This window comes from Nicotiana tabacum, chromosome 17 (assembly GCF_000715075.1).
Source record: "Nicotiana tabacum cultivar K326 chromosome 17, ASM71507v2, whole genome shotgun sequence".
In the NCBI taxonomy this organism is placed as follows: domain Eukaryota; kingdom Viridiplantae; phylum Streptophyta; class Magnoliopsida; order Solanales; family Solanaceae; genus Nicotiana; species Nicotiana tabacum.
The window spans coordinates 67,005,374-67,026,043 of record NC_134096.1 but is presented as its reverse complement, the minus strand read 5'-3'; the positions used below and the strand labels follow the sequence as shown (position 1 = coordinate 67,026,043).

The 20,670-nt window shown below is 36.1% G+C and overlaps 1 protein-coding gene across 1 annotated transcript; it reads left to right on the top strand.

Moving 5' to 3' along the window:
* The first annotated feature begins 4,671 nt into the window (after positions 1 to 4,671).
* Positions 4,672 to 6,710, top strand: LOC107767796 (carbonic anhydrase, chloroplastic-like). Its single transcript, XM_016586888.2, has 7 exons — positions 4,672 to 4,829; positions 5,268 to 5,408; positions 5,531 to 5,579; positions 5,662 to 5,778; positions 5,863 to 6,002; positions 6,091 to 6,196; positions 6,286 to 6,710. Exons 1-7 carry the CDS (start codon positions 4,777 to 4,779, stop codon positions 6,448 to 6,450), a joined length of 771 nt encoding a protein of 256 aa, XP_016442374.2. The 5' UTR covers positions 4,672 to 4,776; the 3' UTR covers positions 6,451 to 6,710.
* Positions 6,711 to 20,670: the final 13,960 nt, after the last annotated feature.

The window sequence follows — 20,670 nt, the reverse complement described above, 5'->3', positions numbered from 1 at the left end:
ATAGATTGACTAATTAGGTAAAGGTTGAGTCCTTTCTTTTTTGGTTTTTCCAAAATCTGTTATTCATTATTGTTCTTTTCTTTCTTTCGTTTTCCCCCTTTTCCCCGGATGTTATTCTTTTTCATTTCCTTTCTTTTTGTCATTTTCCAAGTTAGCTATGTTATTCCCTCTTGTTTCTTTATTGTCTGTTTTTTTTTCCATTTTTCCAAATTTGCTATTCCCTTTTATTGAAGATTTAGATTATATATGTTCTAGCATATAAAGTATAAAGAACTTTTATCTATGGTAATTAATCATTTATGTTTTTAGAGGTTGTAAATCAATCGCTTGTTATGCTACATATCGGTAATTGACTTCTAGATAGAGAAAAAATATTTTCACATTTGTTGTATAGTTAATCACTAAACTCATTAAAAAATTATTATCCTTCAATATCTCTTGTCTAACTCCCTATCTCATCTTAGCTTAGCAATTGCTGGAATTACATGTTCAGCATCCTGCATCCATGACTTATCTCAAGCTTGTGGTCATGGTACACTCATCTTCTTGAAATCCTAGATCCGCTTCAGCACTACATGCTATACAACTAAACAGTTATCACAAATAATACTACAACTCCTGAAAATTTCAAGAAGATTTCAACCAGCTGCGAACCGCATCAGAATGTGATCCTTCTACCGACACAAAACCACTAGTAGCAATAGCTTGTCTCTCATCTACCATTCTCCATTTATCTATTATTGTTTTTAGATTTTTCTATTTATCTGTTCTCGTTTTCAGATTTTTCTATCTTGTTGTCGATCAACTTTCAGTAGTATTTCAGCAGCTGTTGACACGTTTGGGTGGCCGGGATTTTGGAAAACGGATGTTTGGCTTGTATTAAATACACAGTAGATGTCCATAAGATGTACGTAGGAGGATATTAGATGTCCATAACATCACAACTGTAGAGATTGACGTCTGTCAAATCTTACAATTTCTTTTTTGGAAAGGCTAGGCTACACATTCCTCTCGTACATGTATTTTGCTATTAGTTATTTTTTGTTATTGTAGGGGTCAGCCTAACCTCCACCATTAAGGTGGCTTTGATTAACCGCCAAAAAAAAGTACAAACTAGATGTTTTAGGTGTTAGGAAAAGCTAAGCCATAGGTTATATATTGAAAATTTTATTTGTATTATATCTTTCATGCTATTTAACATTAGAGACTTTGGTACTTCTAATACTACTTAGTACTTTTTTTTTTGTTGAGAAATTGGAATACTTGTTATTAATACTAAGAACTAGTCATATTATATGTCATAGATATGCCACTTATGGCATTATGATTGCCAAGCTCAGCCAATTTAGTACATATATTATCCGAAAGTAGTCTGACATAGGAAGTTCCACCTCTATCTGCCAAAATATTTCTTTGAGAACCCCGTATTTAGTAGGCGTATGGACAAAAAAATTGAAATTTTTGAAAAAAAAAGTATTTGGAATTAAATTGAAAAATAGTATTTGAAATTTGTAATTATATTTAAATATGCATTTTACTTGAAAAAATATTGCAGTTTTGTGAGTGAAAAAATTATTTTTTGAAAATTTTGAAATAGTGGTCAAAACCACTTTCTGGTTTTACAAAAAACTCATTTTCGAAAATTTTTCAAAAACTTGTAAAATTTCACGGACAAAGATATTTTTGAAAAACAAAATTGGAAAAATGAAAAACAAATTATAAACAAACGGGGCATAGTTTTAAATTTGAATTTCTAGGTAGAATATTATTTTGTTAATACAAAATTAAAAGAGAATTATCAGGAGAGTAACATAAATACATAAGATCTTATATATCTTTTCCAACCGAGATGAAGAATGAACATGTCCATTCTTTTGTAACGACACATATATTAAATATACAAATATATATATATCTCGTTTTGAACCCAAAAAGAAAAATAAAACAATGAGGATGGATGCCTGTGCATTTGTAAGGGACAGACTGAAAGACCTTTTTCTCTAACTTGACTTTATAAACTTGCAATGAACTTAAATTTTATACACTGAAAATTATTTATATAATGAGGTCAGTACTTATAAACTATTATATTCATTGGTTATCTGGTAAATTGGCAACTAACGTGCTAACACATATTTAAATTCACTAATATATAAAGAAAAATTACACTTTAAATAAATCTTAAATCCACTTACATTAGTAGCTAATTGAGATATGGTGATCACTAAAAGATTATCTAGAAGACTAGATCGAATGGATTGAAATTCCTATTTGCCCAGCAATATCGTTTTCAACAGTTTCATCGTTTGGCTATTATATGTAACATACCTAAAACGTTTGATAAAAAGATGATAATGACATGTATACAAAAACAAAGAAAGATGATAGAGGACACGGCAACTAATTTTACTAGTTACACTAGCTAACTGAGTAGTATAAATTGCAGGCTAAAGACACCCAAATTTCCCACCCACTAACTAGTTTTATTAGTTACTAGCTAATTTCTTCTCCCCTCTGTTTTTGCAAGACTTAATAACTCTTCAGCTTCTTTTCCGCTGCTGCTCCCATCATCACCTCACTTTGGTATAAATATACCTTCTCACCTTTTCTTAATTCACCTTCTTTCTTTTTGTCTTAGATTGATATATATAGCTTATATTAGAGTTTACATAATGTATAGCGTTGAATTTGTATATCATCAAGTTATTTGAGCATATTAACTTATTTTATTTTTAAGATCACAAATTCCACATTTTAAACTTGCCTATAGATATTCTTTGATCGGTATGATAATATAGTATAAAAATTATTTACATTGAGAAATTAAATATAGCCTGATTGCAATTATAGTCGACTACACTTTACAACCTATTTCTTCCGAGTATAATCAGTTCTATGCAAAATTTTAAATACTTACATAATTATATTTTTGGTGCATACAACTTAATTAGATGATTTTAATGTCTTTTTATATATCTAGCCAAGTAAATCTTGTTAACAATGCATTGCTAGCATACGTGACTCTATCATTAATTCACCTTTTACCTTGTTATCATTAATCTCCAAAATTAAGTTAGCTTCTGTCTCGGATACACATGAAGAACCTAGAGAATAAAAACGAGAGAAAAAGGAAGCGATTTTCTTCTGAAGTGTACTCTTCAATTCTTTCATGTGCATGTAGTAGCTCTAAATAAACTTGAAAATCAACCAAAATGGAGAGATGATCTGAATTTTTTATCTTTAATAAGAAAGTCACTTAACTATTCCTATTGCACATTGATGATCAATCAGCCGGATTTCTTATTATTTTCGATGAAAAAAGCTAACTTGACAGTCCACGTGAACTTTTTTTATATTTTTAGACCACATAAAATAATTAATACCCAAGCAAAACATAGAAACTCACCCATAAATCCAACCCGACCTGCTAAAGGTAAACCTACCCTAAATAAATTTTTACTCCTAAACACATCTCTTTTTCACAAACTCTTGGACCCATTATTATTTTATATAACTCTTTTTTTTTCCGCTTGAACCATTAAGTTTTTATAACATATCATACTAATAAATCAGTTACTGTTTTTCTTTATTTTTCCGTTTGTCTACTCTTACATTATAATTCATTTATTGTATTTTCGTCTGAATTTTTTAAAACTTTTCTTGCTTCACTTCTTTTATATAGAAGCATCCCTGTTGCTCTCCCTCGTACCCATAATTATTTTAAGAAGAAAAAGTTAAGAGAAGAGATACAATGACGGAACCAAGACAATATTGAGGGAACCAAATGAGTCAAGAAAAGTTGATAGTCTTACTTTCTAAACAGTATTAATTGGACTATAATATATCATGTAACTAAATAATTGCTCTTATTAAGTAACTATTCTCGATACTGAAAGGTTGAATTTTGGACTAGAGAAACCATGAAAAGTTCATCTGTTTGAGAGAAGAAGAGGAGAGTTTTATAAAATAGTAATTAGTCCGAGGGTTTTTGGAAGAGAGATGGTTTAGGAATAAAAGTTTATTTAAAGTGGGTTTTACCTTTTTATTTTTTTAGCAACTATACCACTCGGCAGCACTTGCCTAGTGGCTAATATATAAATAAAATCTCAAAATGGGTCCAAAACTTACAAGATGTCCAAATCAAAATAGAAGTTGTATGAAGCTACTAGCTATTAAAAAGATAGAAAAACTAAAATCTAATGAACTAGCTATTACAACATAATAAGTTGATTGCTTCCTTCTCCTATCAGTGAATCCAATTGTCATTGACAAATACCAAGCAGCACCTACCAAATCTCACTGCGTCAAAATGAATTTTGAGTAGTAGACAATGGACATGTCAATGGCATAAATTAAAGTTCTTGCCAAACGAGTAATAGGGCCATCTTTTAGCCTTTTAATGTTATGTGAATAGGTTCTTTGACTTATTGTATGAAAAATTAATGAATCCATAAAATTAAATAGCCTCGTACACTAGCTAGCCAATCCTGCACATGTGATGACTAACTACCACATAATTTGTATTATGAGGACTTTGTTCTATTCATAACGTCTTTCTTGGCTTGTAACTTTCTTTGTGCTAAACATGCACACCTTATGGATTATCATAGTTCCTCTTTTGCCATTTCTGAAATCTATACCGACCTCTAATTTTATTTCTGACCATATTTTAAATAGGCCATTCACCAATTGTTTCACCATACAGTAGAGAAAAAAAAACAGTGCTCTTATGTTTGCTGAATTCTGACTAAAAATGGGGAATTGCAGAGAGAAGACATGGCAAAGGGAAGTTACGAGAAGGCCATTGTTTCACTCCAGAACCTCCTCAGGTAATTTGGACCATCGTATCTATAACTTTAACTGAAATATGCTTTAAAAAGGAATCGTAAGATATTTTAAATATTTAGAAAAAGAACCAAAGTTGTTCCTTGTAAGTACCTGTTCAAAGTTGTGTTTTAAAACTTCTTCAACAAAAATATTTATAAATATCTAGCTGCTTAAACAGTTTTTAATAAAAGTTATTGAAAAATTATTTTATATTTGAATGATTATTCTTAGAAAAGATTATGTATATATTTACGTAGTTGAACTATATTGTAACATATATGTTTATATAAATTTTGTATTCACTATAGAGTAATAATTACTAAAGAAGTAATAGATGCAGTGTGGTACATAATAGCACTTGCTTAAGAATATACATTTCTTGCTTAAGTAGCAATTTAATATATAAACCAATAGTATTAATTATGGGTGTTTGATTGAAGTGAGAAGGAAGAACTGGAACCGGTTGTAGCAGAAAGAATTGATGAAATCACAGCAGAGTTACAAACGACAGGCTGCAAATCCTTCGACCCTGTTCAAAGGATCAAGACTGGCTTTTATTATTTCAAAACAGAGATATATGAGTAAAGCCCCTATATTCCCTTCTTTTTCTTTTCCTTAACATGTTAAAAGTGTGTCATTAGTTTTCATACAATGATAATTAAATAAAACGAACCTTGAAATACTAATTTCTTTCATGTATCAGCAAAAACCCAGAACTGTTTGATAAACTCAAGAAAGGACAGGAACCCAAGGTATAAGATCTATATTACATATTTTTAACTTTGTAATTTAATTGTCTATAGCTGAAAAATCAAGTATCCAATCATGTAACAGTTTCTGGTGTTTGCCTGCTCTGATTCACGAGTAAGTCCATCCCATGTGCTGAATTTTCAGCCCGGTGAGGCTTTTATGGCTCGAAACATCACCAACATGGTCCCTCCTTATGACAAGGTCATTTATCAGTTTAATTTCTATATATTCTGTATTAATTTTGATAGTTTACTTGACTTTTGTGTTGGAATTGGATTGCAACAGACTAAATACTCGGGAGTAGGAGCTATAATCGAATACGCTGTTGTCCATCTTAAGGTAGAAAATATTTTAGTCATTGGCCACAGTGCCTGTGGAGGTATTAAGGCTCTCATGGAACTCCCAGAAGATGGTTCTGAATCAACGTATGTATCGTCAAGTAAATTGAATTTAACTGAACAATTAATTATGTTATGTTACTAATTGAAGAAATACATATATGTGATGATGTAGTGATTTTATTGAGGATTGGGTGAAAATTGGATTACCTGCCAAAGCGAAGGTACTAGCTGAACATGGGGATAAAACATTTGAAGAACAGGTCAAATGCTGTGAGAAGGTAAAATAGTGTTCTCACACTAATAATTGTCTTTTTTTTACTTATCAACTAGTAGTTTATAAATAACAATGGAAATGGATAAACTGCAGGAAGCTGTGAATGTATCACTAGCCAATTTGCTGACATACCCATTTGTGAGCGATGCTTTGGTGAATAAGACTTTGGCGTTGAAGGGAGGTTACTATGATTTCATTAAAGGAAGATTTGAGCTCTGGGGACTCAACTTCGGTCTTTCTCATCCTTGTTATATATGAACTAAATACTACTATTTTCAGGCGGGAGAATATACCTTTTGTTCTTACTTTTTCTTTTTGTATTTGTCATTTATGAGTGCTAGTTTGAATTTTTAAATAAATAAAAAGAGAGAGTGGACATGGATTCTCCCATCTATGGTAGAAAAGAATAGTTGTGATTTTTACTTGTGATAATAACTCTGCTTTGCAGAGAAAAATAATGTATAGTGTAACTTTGTTATACTAGTTCATAAAGTGTGGACACAATAATTTTCATTTTATCTTGGGCTTTGTTGGATTAAAGATAAAGAAATTTTCATAAAATAATATAGTTTAGAGTGTAGTAATTATAATTTATTTAATTACTATTTGTAACTATTGTTCGTCAAACAGTGCAAGGTTCGCAAATCAACATGCTTTTTTTATAGACAATATTTAGAAATAGGACAATGGTTATCCTCCATTTCGTTTTGGCCCAATACTAATTGTTCAAAATATTGTCCAAAAATAGAACTATGCCGATAAAGCACTTTAAACAACAACAGACATTCATTTAATCATCCTTGACAAGAAATCAAATGAGCAACACCCATAAAATCAAAATGTAATCCTCTATTTATAAATTTTCTCCTCCAATTTTTCAACTTTGCAGCCCTTAACAAGATAAGTAATCTCTATTTCATAAAAACAATTCTTCAAATTACTTCTTTGAGTCCTAACATCATCCAAAAAAGATTTTAAAGTATTGACCACAATCATCTCTTACGAACTCTTCGTCGTGCCCTTTCTAAAAGTGACATAAAATAATCTGATCAATTCGACCAAAACAAAATCAGAAATTTAAGACAAATAATCAGCAAATTTAGACAATAATAGTACTCCCTCCATCCATTTTATGTGATAATGATTGATTGGACATGGAGTTTAAGAATAATGAGGACTTTTGACATTTGTATGCTAAAACAAGTCATATTGTGTAGCTAATCCTCTCACTATTAATGATAAAATAAAAAAGTTTAAAGTTAAATTATTTTTAAATATAAAATAATATTATTTATTTTGGGAGAGAAAATATAGGAAAGAGCCTCCCCTAACATGGGATAGAGGAAGTAATATTTTTCAGCTTTGTTAAATTCCCACTTGCAATTTCTAATGAAGGTCAAGACCTCGATCCCGCGGCAGATCCATCTACTTCTTCTGGGGGCGTAGATGTTTCTCTTCCCCGGATTTTGGGGATGCAATAGTTTAGCCTTTTGTTTTCTTTCCTTTGTTGTTTTTCTTTTCTATTTCTTGTACTTGTGCTTCTTGGCACACTTGTTATATATGAAAGTGCTTTTTGTTTAAGCATTGCACAAAGTTTATTTTTTGCTTCTAATTATATAAGGTTTCAGGTGTATTTTTCTCTTATAGCGTTTGGGTACCGGGCTGTAACGATCCGACTTGTTATTTTAAGAATTAACGTCACATTCAGCGACTTAAGATCCCGAGCAACTTCGTAATACGTATTATGACTTGCGTGTGTGGTCGAGTTTGATTTTCGGAAGATTCAGAATTAAATTGAAAGAATAATTCTCATTTTTGAAGCTTAAATGAAAAGCGTTGACCGGAGTTTGACTGTTGAGCAAACGACTTCGGAATGGACTTTTGATTATTCCAATAGTTTCGTATGGTGATTTCGGATTTAGGCGTATGCCCGAAATTAGATTTGGAGTTCCGTAGAATAAATTGAAGCATTTTGGCGAAAGTTGGAAAAATAGAATTCGGAAGTTTGACCGAGAGTTGACTTTTTGATATCGGGGTCAGAATTCGATTCTGAAAATTGAAACATGTCTGTTATGTTATTTATTACTTTTGTGCAAAATTTAAGGTCAATCGGATTTGATTTGATAGGTTTCAGTATCAAACATAGAAGTTGAAATTTCTTAGTTTCATTAGGCTTGAATTGGGGTGTGATTCATGTTTTTAGCATTATTTGATGTGATTTGAGGCCTCGATTAAGTCCATAATATATTTTGAGACTTGTTGGTATGTTCGGACGGGGTCTCGAGGGGCTCGGGTGAGTTTCGAATTATTTTTAGGCCATTTTTAACTACTGATTTTTGACATAAGTGTGCGAAATTTCTAATGCGCAGAGCTGAATTTGGAAGCTTATATTTCGAAATCTATAAGGAATCTGGAAATTATCAAAGCATAAAAGTTGTATTCCTTTGATTCTAGTTTTCAGAAAGATCAACTATTTATCATTTGGGCATTTGTACAGAAAGTTATGATAGATTGACTAAAGGCTTGTACTGCAAATTTTGGCTACAGCAGTGTGCATCGCCAGAAATTTCTGCTGCATAGGGCTGAATTTGGGAGCTTATATCTCATAATTTATAAGGAATTGAGAGATAAGCAAAACATAAAAGTTGTAGCCCTTAGTGTCTAGTTTCCATAAAGTGAAACCATATATCATTTGGACATCTATAAAGAAAGTTATGATCGATTTACTAAAGGCTACTAATGCTGTTTTTCTAGGGTTAAGGCAAAGTTGCATGTGTCAAATACGATTTATAAGTCTCAAATGTCAAATGGAACTTGCCTGGACAGATTCTAAAAATGGGGGGTTTCGGCCATTTTAACATATTTGGAGTTATGGAGCTCAGATTGAAGTGATTTTTTAGGCGATTTTCACCATATGAATTGGGGTAAGTATTCTGTATCCAAAAATGATTATACTTCATGATTCTATGGTTATATTCATCATTTATTTCGGATTTAAAAGGAAGAAATCAAGATTTTTACAAAACTTTTCAAGAACGAAAATTTAAGATTTGGAGGTCGAGTTGTTATCAAAATTTGGTAAAATTGGTATGATTGAACTCGTATCGGAATGGATATTCGGATTTCGTGAAAATTATGTCAGGTTCTGAGAGGCGGGTCCTACGTTGACTTTTGGTTGACCTTTTCATATGAAATTTTAAGTTTACGTTTTATTATCCGGAATTATTTTTGATGAATTTTAATGAAGTTATACAATTAATTTAGATAGATTTGAGGTATCCGGAGGTCAATTCAAACAAGAAGGCTATTTTGGAATATCGACCTAACTCCGTAAAGGTAAGTATCTTGCCTAACTTTGTGTGGGGGAATTTTCCCTTAGGCATTGAGTCTTATGTGGAAATTGTGTGATTGAAAATCATGTACGCGAGGTGACGAGTACGTACTAGGTTTATATGTGCAAATTATATCGGTTAAAATTGGTAGACACCCTTTGTCACGACCCAAACTCCCTCCATATAACGTCGTGACGGTACCTAGTCTCTACGACTAGGTAAGTCTAACAAATTACGGAAAATAACAAAAATAAAAGTAAAACTTGGCAACTAACAGCAGTAGATAACTAAATAACTAGTAACAATGCCGCTCGGCATGTACAATAACCAATATTCTATAAATACACAGTCTTCCCAAAACCTGGAACATCATAAGTCACAAGCTACAGGAGGAAAACTAGTATCTCTATATACTAGAGTCTAACAAAAGAAGTACGGAAGATAAATGACATAGGAGAGAGAAGGGAAATTGGACGAAGGAAAAAAGAGTTCAGCATATGATTTTAGTATAGGCGGTGTTCATCAACAATAGTATCTTTTGACGTGTTTCACATTCCAGTTGCTCGGCAATTTTACTCCGTCTTGATTTTTCAATTCGTATGATCCTTTCTCGGTGACTGCTGAAACCCGGTAAGGGCCTTCACACGTTGCACCTAGCTTTCCAGCGTTGAGCTCTCGGGTGTTTTGAGTTACTTTACTTAAAACCAAATCTCCCACTTTGAAATAACGGAGATTCTCTCTTCTATTGTAATATCTTTCCATTCTCTGTTTTGGGGCCGCCATCCTTATATGCGTCAAGTCCATGCGTTCATCGAGCAACGTTAATCTGACCAATAATGCTTAGTTGTTTTCTCCAATAAGTCTCTTTCTCTAAATAAATAAAAGAGAAAGTGGACAGGGATTCTCCCATCTATGGTAGAAAAGATTTTGTTGTGATTTTTATTTGTAATAATAACTCCACTCGGCATAGAAAAATAATGTATAATGATAACTTTGTTCTACTAGTTCAGAAGTGTGGTCACAATAATTTTCATTTTGTCTTGGGCTTTGTTGGATAAAATATAGAGGAATTTTCATAAAATACTATAGTTTAGAGCCTAGTAACTACAATTTATCTAATTACTATTCGTAATTACGGTTTGGCGAGCGCAAAGCACAATACAAAATTAGTTCTCGCTAGCCAAAGACAGTATAGTAAAATTATCATCTCCAGAGGGATTGAATTTAAATAAAATTATGATTATGTCTAATTAGACTTGATCACAGAGAATGAGAGTTGACCTAAAACGGGTTGTAAATAATATGAGAAATAAGGGTCGCGACATGATAGGTGTAGAATAGCTATTTGAGATCTAACTATGTTTAAATTCACTTCTAATGTTCTAATATTTCTTATGAATTCACTCAATAATTAGCTTAAACATAAGGTCAAGATTCCTCTCTCGATTAAATCTGAACTTTACAAAATAGACAGGATATAAAGCACTGTGAAGATATGCAAGAACACGTTAATGGACTAGTCTTTAGGAAAACATCTCTCGAATATTCTTCTAACTTGGTTTAATCAATAATTCAAGAAGCTATCTCGATTACTTAGAAGAATCACTAAATTAAACTAAACCAAATAATTCAGAATTAATCACCAAAATATTCCTATTTCTATTAAATAAACTGGTGAGCAAATTCGCAATCAACTCAAAGTACCATAAACGAATTCATGCAATTAAGCTAGAGTTAAATCTACAAACAACACTCAAAACAACATATCCATCAAAATTCCATAGAAGAACTACTCCATAGATATGAAGAAAGTAATCACAAATAAGTTTAAGAACATAGAAAATATCAAAGACAACTTTACGATACAAACTCTCATATTGCATCGATTATTGGCAAGAGAATTGATGAAATCTTATATTTGTATAAAACTCAAATGACAAAGTGACACATGGAACCGGGGACAAACGAAAGATGAAACGAGTGGAAACCAAGACTGAGGACAACAACTTCGGTTGGCATACTGTAAACCCCGAAGGGAACATTATCAACGAGGGTAAACAAATATTTGCCACCAGATGACATTCAATGAAGAGTATTTCTCAGTATTAAATACACATTCGTTATAGAAAATTTTGGCATTCATGACTTGCCGTTACATATTCATCAATGGCCCCCATTATTGTCATTTAATATGGGGTTTGATCCTAGGACCTTGTTCCCTAGGTAAAGCTATAAATAGTGACTTCAACAGAAATTGCAACATACAAAAAAATCTGACAAACCTATGCAAAACATTATTCCAAGATCAATAATACTTTATTTTCTATTTAACTTTATTCTTATTATTGCCTTCGAAAGCCTTGCTCCCGAAACCAAACTACCTGCTACTTTATCTCGATTCCAATGCTAAGTCTTGCATTTTATTTAATTTATTTATTATTTTTTGATCAAATCGATTCGCTTGTCTATAAATCACACTATAAATTCAACTATACCATTTTACGGGTAAGCAGTTTGGCACCCACCATGGGGCTTAGACAATTGCATAATTGAGTTGATTCATGCATCTATTACTAATCTTTTTGATTCTTTGTTTCTTAGAAAAAAATCATAAAAGATGGCAGCTAATGATGTCAATATCACACACAACATTGAGGCATAAAAAAATCTATCTCAACACGAGGATTCGATCAGCGACACCCGCAACGAGGAGGGCGTAGCCACACCGGTTCATGGCGGGCAATATTCCTGACACGTATGAGAGGCAAGTCCTGATGATGCCGAAGACGAGCACGTTACGGAAACGGTGAGGATCTTGAGTGAACAGCAAAAGGCCATCATGGGCCATCTCTCACGGCAAGACCAGGCCATGATAGAATTAAGGCAAGTATTGTCGGGTGCTTCCAATAACGCGAATAGAAGAGGTCCAGTTCGATGGGGCGGGGAGATCGACAACGGATCTGGTAACAACAATAGTAATGATCCCTTCAAAACTGAGCTCATGCGGTTTATGAGGGAAATAAACGTCCGAATGGATCAAAATTCGGGTGTGCCACATGTGCTGAAGGGCCCGAACTTAAATAAATACACCAGTTGCCAAACCGAGCAAAACACCTGAGTTAATTTCGAAGTGGTTTCAAAATGCCAGATTTACCAAGATATTATGGGACTTCGGACCCTCAAGAGCACATACCACCTATAGAATGGCAGTGAAACAAACGACTTGGTTCCACACAAAATTGAGTCGGTCCTGCTGAAGAAGTTCAAAGAAACCCTCACGAAAGGGGCACTGACATGATACTCATTCTTACCCTAACACTCAATAGATTCCTTTAAGATGCTTGTAGATTCGTTTATCAAAGATAATGCTGGAGCAAGAAAGGTCCAAGCAAGGAAGGTGGATATATTCATGATATCTTAAAGAAAAGCTCCGAGTTACTGCGTGAGTTCGTGACTAGGTTTCATAAAGAAAGGATGCTACTACCGGCCGTGCCAGATGAATGGGCAGCCGACGAATTTACTAAAGGGTTGAACCCGAGGAGCTCCAACACCTCCTGAAAACTGAAAGAGAGCCTGCTCGAGTTCCAGGCAACTACGTAGGTAGACGTCCATAACCGTTATGAATCAAAATAAGAATAGAAGATGATCAACTCGAGTTCCCGGCATCAACTAAGGGTCAGGATCAAGAAACAAACATGGATAAATCGAAGGATGATTTTGATGCGGATTGACGATCTTCTAAGGGAACGTTTTTGCCCTACGAAAGGGCCGGAGGATGTGACAGAGGGTTCCAATAGACAGATAGGTTCGCTCCCGATAGGGGAACTAACCACGGTCAGAATAACAGGTCATTGAAAGACAAAGAGCTTTTGGGGCCCCGAGATTCCACTTATCCCAGGTTTCAGAATATAATTTCAATGACAGCATAGTGGAGACGGTATCGGCAATGTGGAACATCAAAGAAGTGCGGTTCCCAAGGTCGATGATATCAGATCCCAGCTAGAGGGATTCTAATCTATGGTGCGAGTATCATGGGACTAACGGCCACTGGATTGGGGACTGCCGACATCTACGCAAGGAGGTGGCAATGTTGTTGAACAATGGCCATCTTAGAGAGTTCTTAAGCGATAGGGCTAAGAACTATTACGGCCAGAGCCGGGACAATGCAGAGCCCTCGAAGATAGGAGAAGAACCCCCGACTAACCATCAACATGATTTTCGGGGGAAACGAGATCAACGGTGTAACCTTCTCGGTAGAAGAAAAGACAAAGGTATTAGTGACTCATAGCAAGAGACTCTGAGAAGTCGCCGAGGATGACATCACCTTCCCAGAAAAAGATGCCGATGGACTTCTACTATCGCACCATGATGCCCTGGTAATTTCACCACATCGAGCTATAATCGGTAGGCAGGCCCCTATTGGGCAACCTCTGATTAGATGGTAAGTTATATACCGAGCCTACTGTGGCCGAACGCCTATGGACGAGCCCAGAATGGCCGAGATACAGAGCTTAGTATGGCCGAGCGCCCATAAGCGAGCATACTACGGTAGAGCAGTTACACATACCGAGCCTTATAAGGCCAGACAACTATTTTACTTACTATATTGAGAGAGTTGAGTCAGTATCAGTAGGTAAGCAAATCTTCAGATTATCTTTGAATCCTAATTACTTTCAATTATTATATTATCAGTTTAGTTTTAGCTATCAATTATTCTGTTGCCTTACATACTCGGTACGTTATTTCGCACTAACGTCCCTTTTGCTGGGACGCTGCATTTTATGCCTGCAGGTCCTGATAGACAGCTGGATAGACCTTCCCAATAGACAGAGTCAAACATCAGCTCGGTTGGTAAGCTCCACTTCCTCGTAGTTACCAGGTCTAGATCTAGGAGTCCATTATATATATACAGGTTTGATGGGTGGGTCGAGGGCCTGTCCCGACCATGATACAGTTTTGTTATTTCTAGAGGTTTGTAGACATGTCCTGTATATTTGTATGTTAGTATGGTGGCCTTACTAGCTTTGTGTGTATGTTTAGTTTGGTATTTCTGGTTATAGATGTTCATGGTGGCCTCGTCAGCTTGCACAATTATGTATATGAGCTTTTGGGTATGTTTACCCCTCAGATGAGAGAGATATTATTTTCAGATGATTCAGAATATGGCCTCATCGGCCTAAGTCATGGGTTAACCCGTCATAGTTCACAGTTATAGAGTGGTATGCTTGGGAAGAGTATGACATCGGGTGCCGGTCAAGCCTCTTCGAGTTTGGGGTGTGACAATTTTGGTATCAGAGCAATTTTATCCTAGGGAGCCGTGTCTAGTAGAGCATTGTTTATAGATGTGTTGTGCACCACATCATATAAACAAGAAGCTACAAGGCATTTAGGAGTCTGTTACCCTTCTTTCAAATCCAAATCGTGCTATAGAGCTGAGTCATAAGAGTTCGAGCCAAGACTTATGTTTTCTTATGATATAGAGATGCTTCCAATTAGAAAAATTACTGCTAGCCAGAGGGCTAATATAGCAGCAGGTAAGGGCATTAGTACAGAGAAAATTCTTGACGACGTGCCCCTGTTTGAGGTCCTATTAGATCGTGCATACCAGATGGTGCACTCTAGAATAGTACAGTCAGATATGAATACTAGAACGTTCAATATCAGAATACATGTAGTGAAATCCTAAAAGGGATAAATATTTACCTTAGTATGACTCTCGCCCATAGTAAAAAGAGAATATTAGGCGACCTGAAGTGCCAGTTAGATGTAGAAAGGGGAGAAAAAAGTGAAGGAATATTTTGTTGAAGTTTTTAGAATAAGGTAATAGACAAAGATACTAACAGGACAATAAGAAAAGAGTAAATGAAGCATTATGAGTAAGATATTATAAATGGGGATAACGGTAAATCAAAATATGACAAGATGACAGAGTCTATAGTCAAGTAAAGGAAAAGACAAGAGGTGACAAGCCTTGATACTATAAAAGAGTATATACCATAAAGTCATATCCTTATTTTGAGAAATGAGTTGGTGACTCCAACATGATTACTAGAAGGCTAAGTTAGACCCCCGGAGTAATAGAAATTATTATGGGCTAGTAAATAAGAAAAAAAATCGAACATGATTTAGGGACTGAAGGATTTGATAATAGTCAGCATCATTGAGAATTTCAGAGATCGCGTTTAGGCAATGATAGAATGGACAACAAAAGAATAACCTTTAAAGGCCATTCAGGAAGACGCTTCCCTAAAGCAAGCATTGTGAGCAGAGTTAAGCTTAAGGAACTAAGTGTTCTAGTTACACTAAGTGCCACCCTCGCGCGTAAGAAATTCAGTTATCCCTATTACATAAGGGTTACCATAAGGAGAGAACGAGCCAGTAAAGACGTGAAAAGACACCGAAGATGAAGAGCAAATATATAATTATAGGTAAACTACATAGCATTAAATGTTAGTACTCCCCTAAAGGGGTAAGATGGTGTGATATTGTCACGACCCAAAATCCGCTAGTCGTGATGGCACCTAACCCAACCCGCTAGGTAAGCCAACTAATAATTATCCAATTTCAATAATATTAATAAGACAATTGAACAAAATGAATTATATGAATCTTATACATTTTCCAAGAACTGGTAGTACAAATCATGAGCTTCTAAGAAGAGAGCTTACAAAGCGAAAATGAAATAAATACATCGTCTGTTTGAAAAGTACATAAACAGGGTTTTATAGATCTAAAGCTACTACGAACAAGAGGCATCTACAACCGGTACACAGGTACATCTTTAATCCAGCTCCCATCGATCACAGCAACATCAACAGCCAACATCTGCATGCAAGGTGCAGAAGTGTAGTATGAGTACAATCGACCCTATGTACTCAATAAGTAACAAACCTAACCTTAGGTTGAAAGTAGTGACGAGCTAACACAAGGTCGGGTCCAATACCAATATCCCACAATAGCTCATAACAACATAATACAAGTAATAAAAGATGTATCTCAGAAGTAAAATGCTCAGCTCGTTTACAGTTTGAGAAAATAATCATGCTTATCTAAGTGAAAACCCAAATCTTTTACCAAAATGCCAAAAATACGAGTAAGTTTGAAAACTGTAATTTTTCCAAATATCCTTTTCACAATAAATAAGATGTTTCATTTTCTTTCCAGATAGCAAGTGTGAAATACCTCTCTATGCCCACATATCAATGTGTGTAAAAAATGTCATGAATGACGTGATACCGTACAACATGAGGAAAAATACATCTCTGTGCCTGTATGTCATGTGTGCATGCCAATGCCACGTATCTCAGAGATGAATCATGTACTCACACTCTCAGAGTACTCAATCTCACTGTCTCACACTTTCTACTCATCATGCTCAACCACTCGGTACTGTATGTGGCCCATACGGCCCAGGGAAGATCCATCCCGGAATATATACATGACTGACCATCAGTCACTCAGTACCGAGGAAGGCCAATCCGACCACATGGAGAAGATCCATCTCCAGGTATATAAATACTTCGGACAAGATCCATGTCCAGGGAAGATCCATCCCTCAATATAATCATCCGCGCTCACTGGGGTGTGCAGACTACGGAGGGGCTCCTACAGCCCAAGCGCTATAATCCGTACAGACAGCTCACATGCCATAATATCAATATCTGGATCTGCACGGACAACTCACGTACTGCACGGACAACTCACGTGTTATAGTATCAATATCCTCACAAACAGGCCCCCGGCCTCACTCAGTCATCAATCTCTCCAGTCTCACTCACGGGCTCACAATGTCATGAAACTAGCCCGACAACAATGATATGATGTATCAATAAATAACAATTGAGACTGAGATATGATATGAATGCATGAATATGACTGAGTACGAAATATCAATGAAATCAGTGAAATGACAGCAAGAAACGACTACTATGGGTCCCAACATTATCGGCAAAAAGCCTAAACATGATATCTATCATAGTTGACAGCTCAATTAATTTATCACATGGTGAAAATATGGATATCAACAATATAGGGCCACTACTCAGTGCCATGGAAACAACAGAGTCCTAATACACATGGTGCACACCCACACGCCTGTCACCTAGCATGTGCGTCACCTCAACACAAATCACATAACACGTATTTTGGGGTTTCATACCCTCAGCTTCAAGATTAGAAGAGTTACTTACTTCGAAAAAGCCAATTCCAACACCGAGCAAGCCAAGCGATGCTCCAAACTTCCATCTCGCGTGTTCCGACCACCGAATGGCTCAAAACTAACCAAAAACAACTCAAATACGTCAAACAATGCTAAAGGAACCAATCCTGATCGAAAAAGATTAAATCTTGAATCAAAATCCCAAAATTGGCCAAAAGCCCAACCCAAGCCCGCATCTCGGAACCCGACAAAATTTACAAAATCCAACAACACCCATTCAATTACGAGTCCAATTATACTAGTTTCACTCAAATCCGACTCCAATTCGATGTTCAAAACTCAAAAATTCACATTATGAAACTCTAGGCCAAAATCCCCAATTTCCTCTTTAAAATTCACAATCAAATTACCAAAAACGAAGGTAGATTCTTGAAATATAACCAAAACCGAGTAGAGAACACTTACCCCAATCCTTGTGATGAAAATTGCTCCAAATATCGCCTCAATCCGAGTCCCACATCTCCAAATATGAAGAAAGAACCAAAACCTCGATTTATAGCTTTTGCCAGCATTTTCCGCATTTGTGGACTAACAGTCGCATCTGCGACCACCGCATATGCGGTAACTGTTTCGCTTCTGCGACCACAACTAACCAGCTGGCCCCTCGCACCTGCGGAACGATTTCCGCTTCCGCGCACTCGCAGGTGCAACTCCTTCTCCGCATCTGCGATGACCTCCAGCCACGCCTGCTACGCTTTTGCGGCCAATTGTCCGCATCTGCGCCCACTCTTCCGCATATGCAGAAACACCAGAACCAGAAATATTCAGCAATGCACTATGCAATGAAAGTGATCTGAACCTCGTTCGAAACTCATCCGAGCCACTCGGGACCCGTCCGAATATACCAACAAGTCCAATAACACAACACGAACTTACTCGAGGCTTCAAATTACGCATAACAACATCAAAACGACGAATCGCACCTCAAATCAAAATCTATGAACTTTGAACTTTTAAATTTTATATCTTATGTCAAAACACAGCAAATCAATCCGGAATGACTTCCAATTTTGCACACAAATCATAAATGATAAAACGAAGCTATTCCAATTCCCGGAATCACAATCCGAATCTGATATCAAACTTCCCAAAAATCCAACTTCCGCCATTTCAAGCCAAATTCCACTACGGACCTCCAAATCACAATTCGGACACGCTCCTAATTCCAAAATTACCCAACAGACTTACCGGAACCATCAAAACTCCGTTCCGGGTTCAAATTCACAAATAGTCAAACTTAGTCAACTCTCCCAATTTAAAGCTTCAACCATGAGATCCATTCTTCCAATTCGATTCCGAATAACCTGAAAATCAAAACTGACGATTTACATAAGTCAAAATACATCATACGAAGCTACTCACGCCCGTAAACAACCGAGCGAAGTGCAAATGCTCAAAACGACCGATCGGGTCGTTACATCCTCCGTCCTCTAACGGGTCCAGGGTTGTTCTCAAAGCCATCAAACCGCCGTATAACCTTACCATGCATATGCCCAGGGGTGATCTCACGTCACCCTATCCCATACAGGTTCGATAATACAACATAACTGAAATTTCTCAATTCAACCTAGCCCACCAGCCTTCGAATCCAATATCCAACATCCAAAATTTCTTATAAGATCTGAATTTCGCATCTACATACTGTATAAGTCTGAACAAGCTCTACCATAAGCCATAACCATAACTCAAATACTTAAAAATCAAGTACTATATAGCTCAAACGCTTGAAGCAAAGATTTCTAATCATAGTAGTTGCTCAAATCAACCCAATACCGGTTACAACCTCATATCAAACAAAGCCTCATTCTAAACCTTCGTACACTGCCAATGATGAAAGAAACATGCAGAACTCATAACCCTTCATCAGATCAACAAGTCATGGTACTCCATCTCCTTCGACAAGAACTATAGCAAATTCCTAAGCCGACTTTTGATATTACCCTTCCAAACATGCTGTAATCAATTCCGATAGTATCCATTCTAGGTCCAATGATCTCATCTCATCCAACACGACCACTCTAGTGACATGCCACATCAATACAATCTAAAGCCATAACCCATGCAATCCGTGCATCAATAAGCAACATTCCGAATATACTCAAATCATGGAAAACTGACTCAGACGGGAGAACTGTCCCTCAAGCTCAACAAGTACCACCATAACACGATGCTAAGAACCAATCACACACCGTAGAACCAAAACACACAAATCTAACACAAGGGATCATATCTCAACATAACTCCGCTGCAATGCGTGACCCTATCCAAACACTGGTCCATATGAAATACCTCAGCCACCATGCTCAAAATCAATAACCACGCAAAATTCGACATCAAGTACCCAAAGTGCATTACGTTAACCCCGAAGAGCAAATAACACAATACCACAATCCGGAAAGAACATAGCCAACGCGCAAACAATCACGCAATACACAAATACTCATCTCACTCAAATTCCTCTATAAAGCCCAAATAGAATCGCACCAGGTGTCCTTATAACCAATGAATCACAACTCCTCGTAGCATAGAAGAGTAAATCACAGATCATCCCAGAATACGAATAGCTCAAAAACAACCGAATGGCACATCCCTCAATAATAGAAGTATGGAGCCAACAAATCCGGCTCGGTGTAGGATACACATCCTAATTGGGCCTACCAATGGACCCCCAAATCAACTCTGGTCACCCACCAATAGATAAATAACCCCCCAAAGGTCCACAATGACTGAAGCATAACACTTACTATCATCTGGCTAGCTTCGGCCATGACCTCATAGTCCACAACCATGAAACAATTTGCTCCTCAGAATTCCCAATCTCCAAATCCATAGAGCACACGAATCACCATATTTGATCCCAACTCCACCGCCCGAATGTCTAACATATCTCTCATACACGATCATCCCATAAGGAATATCATTTCATAA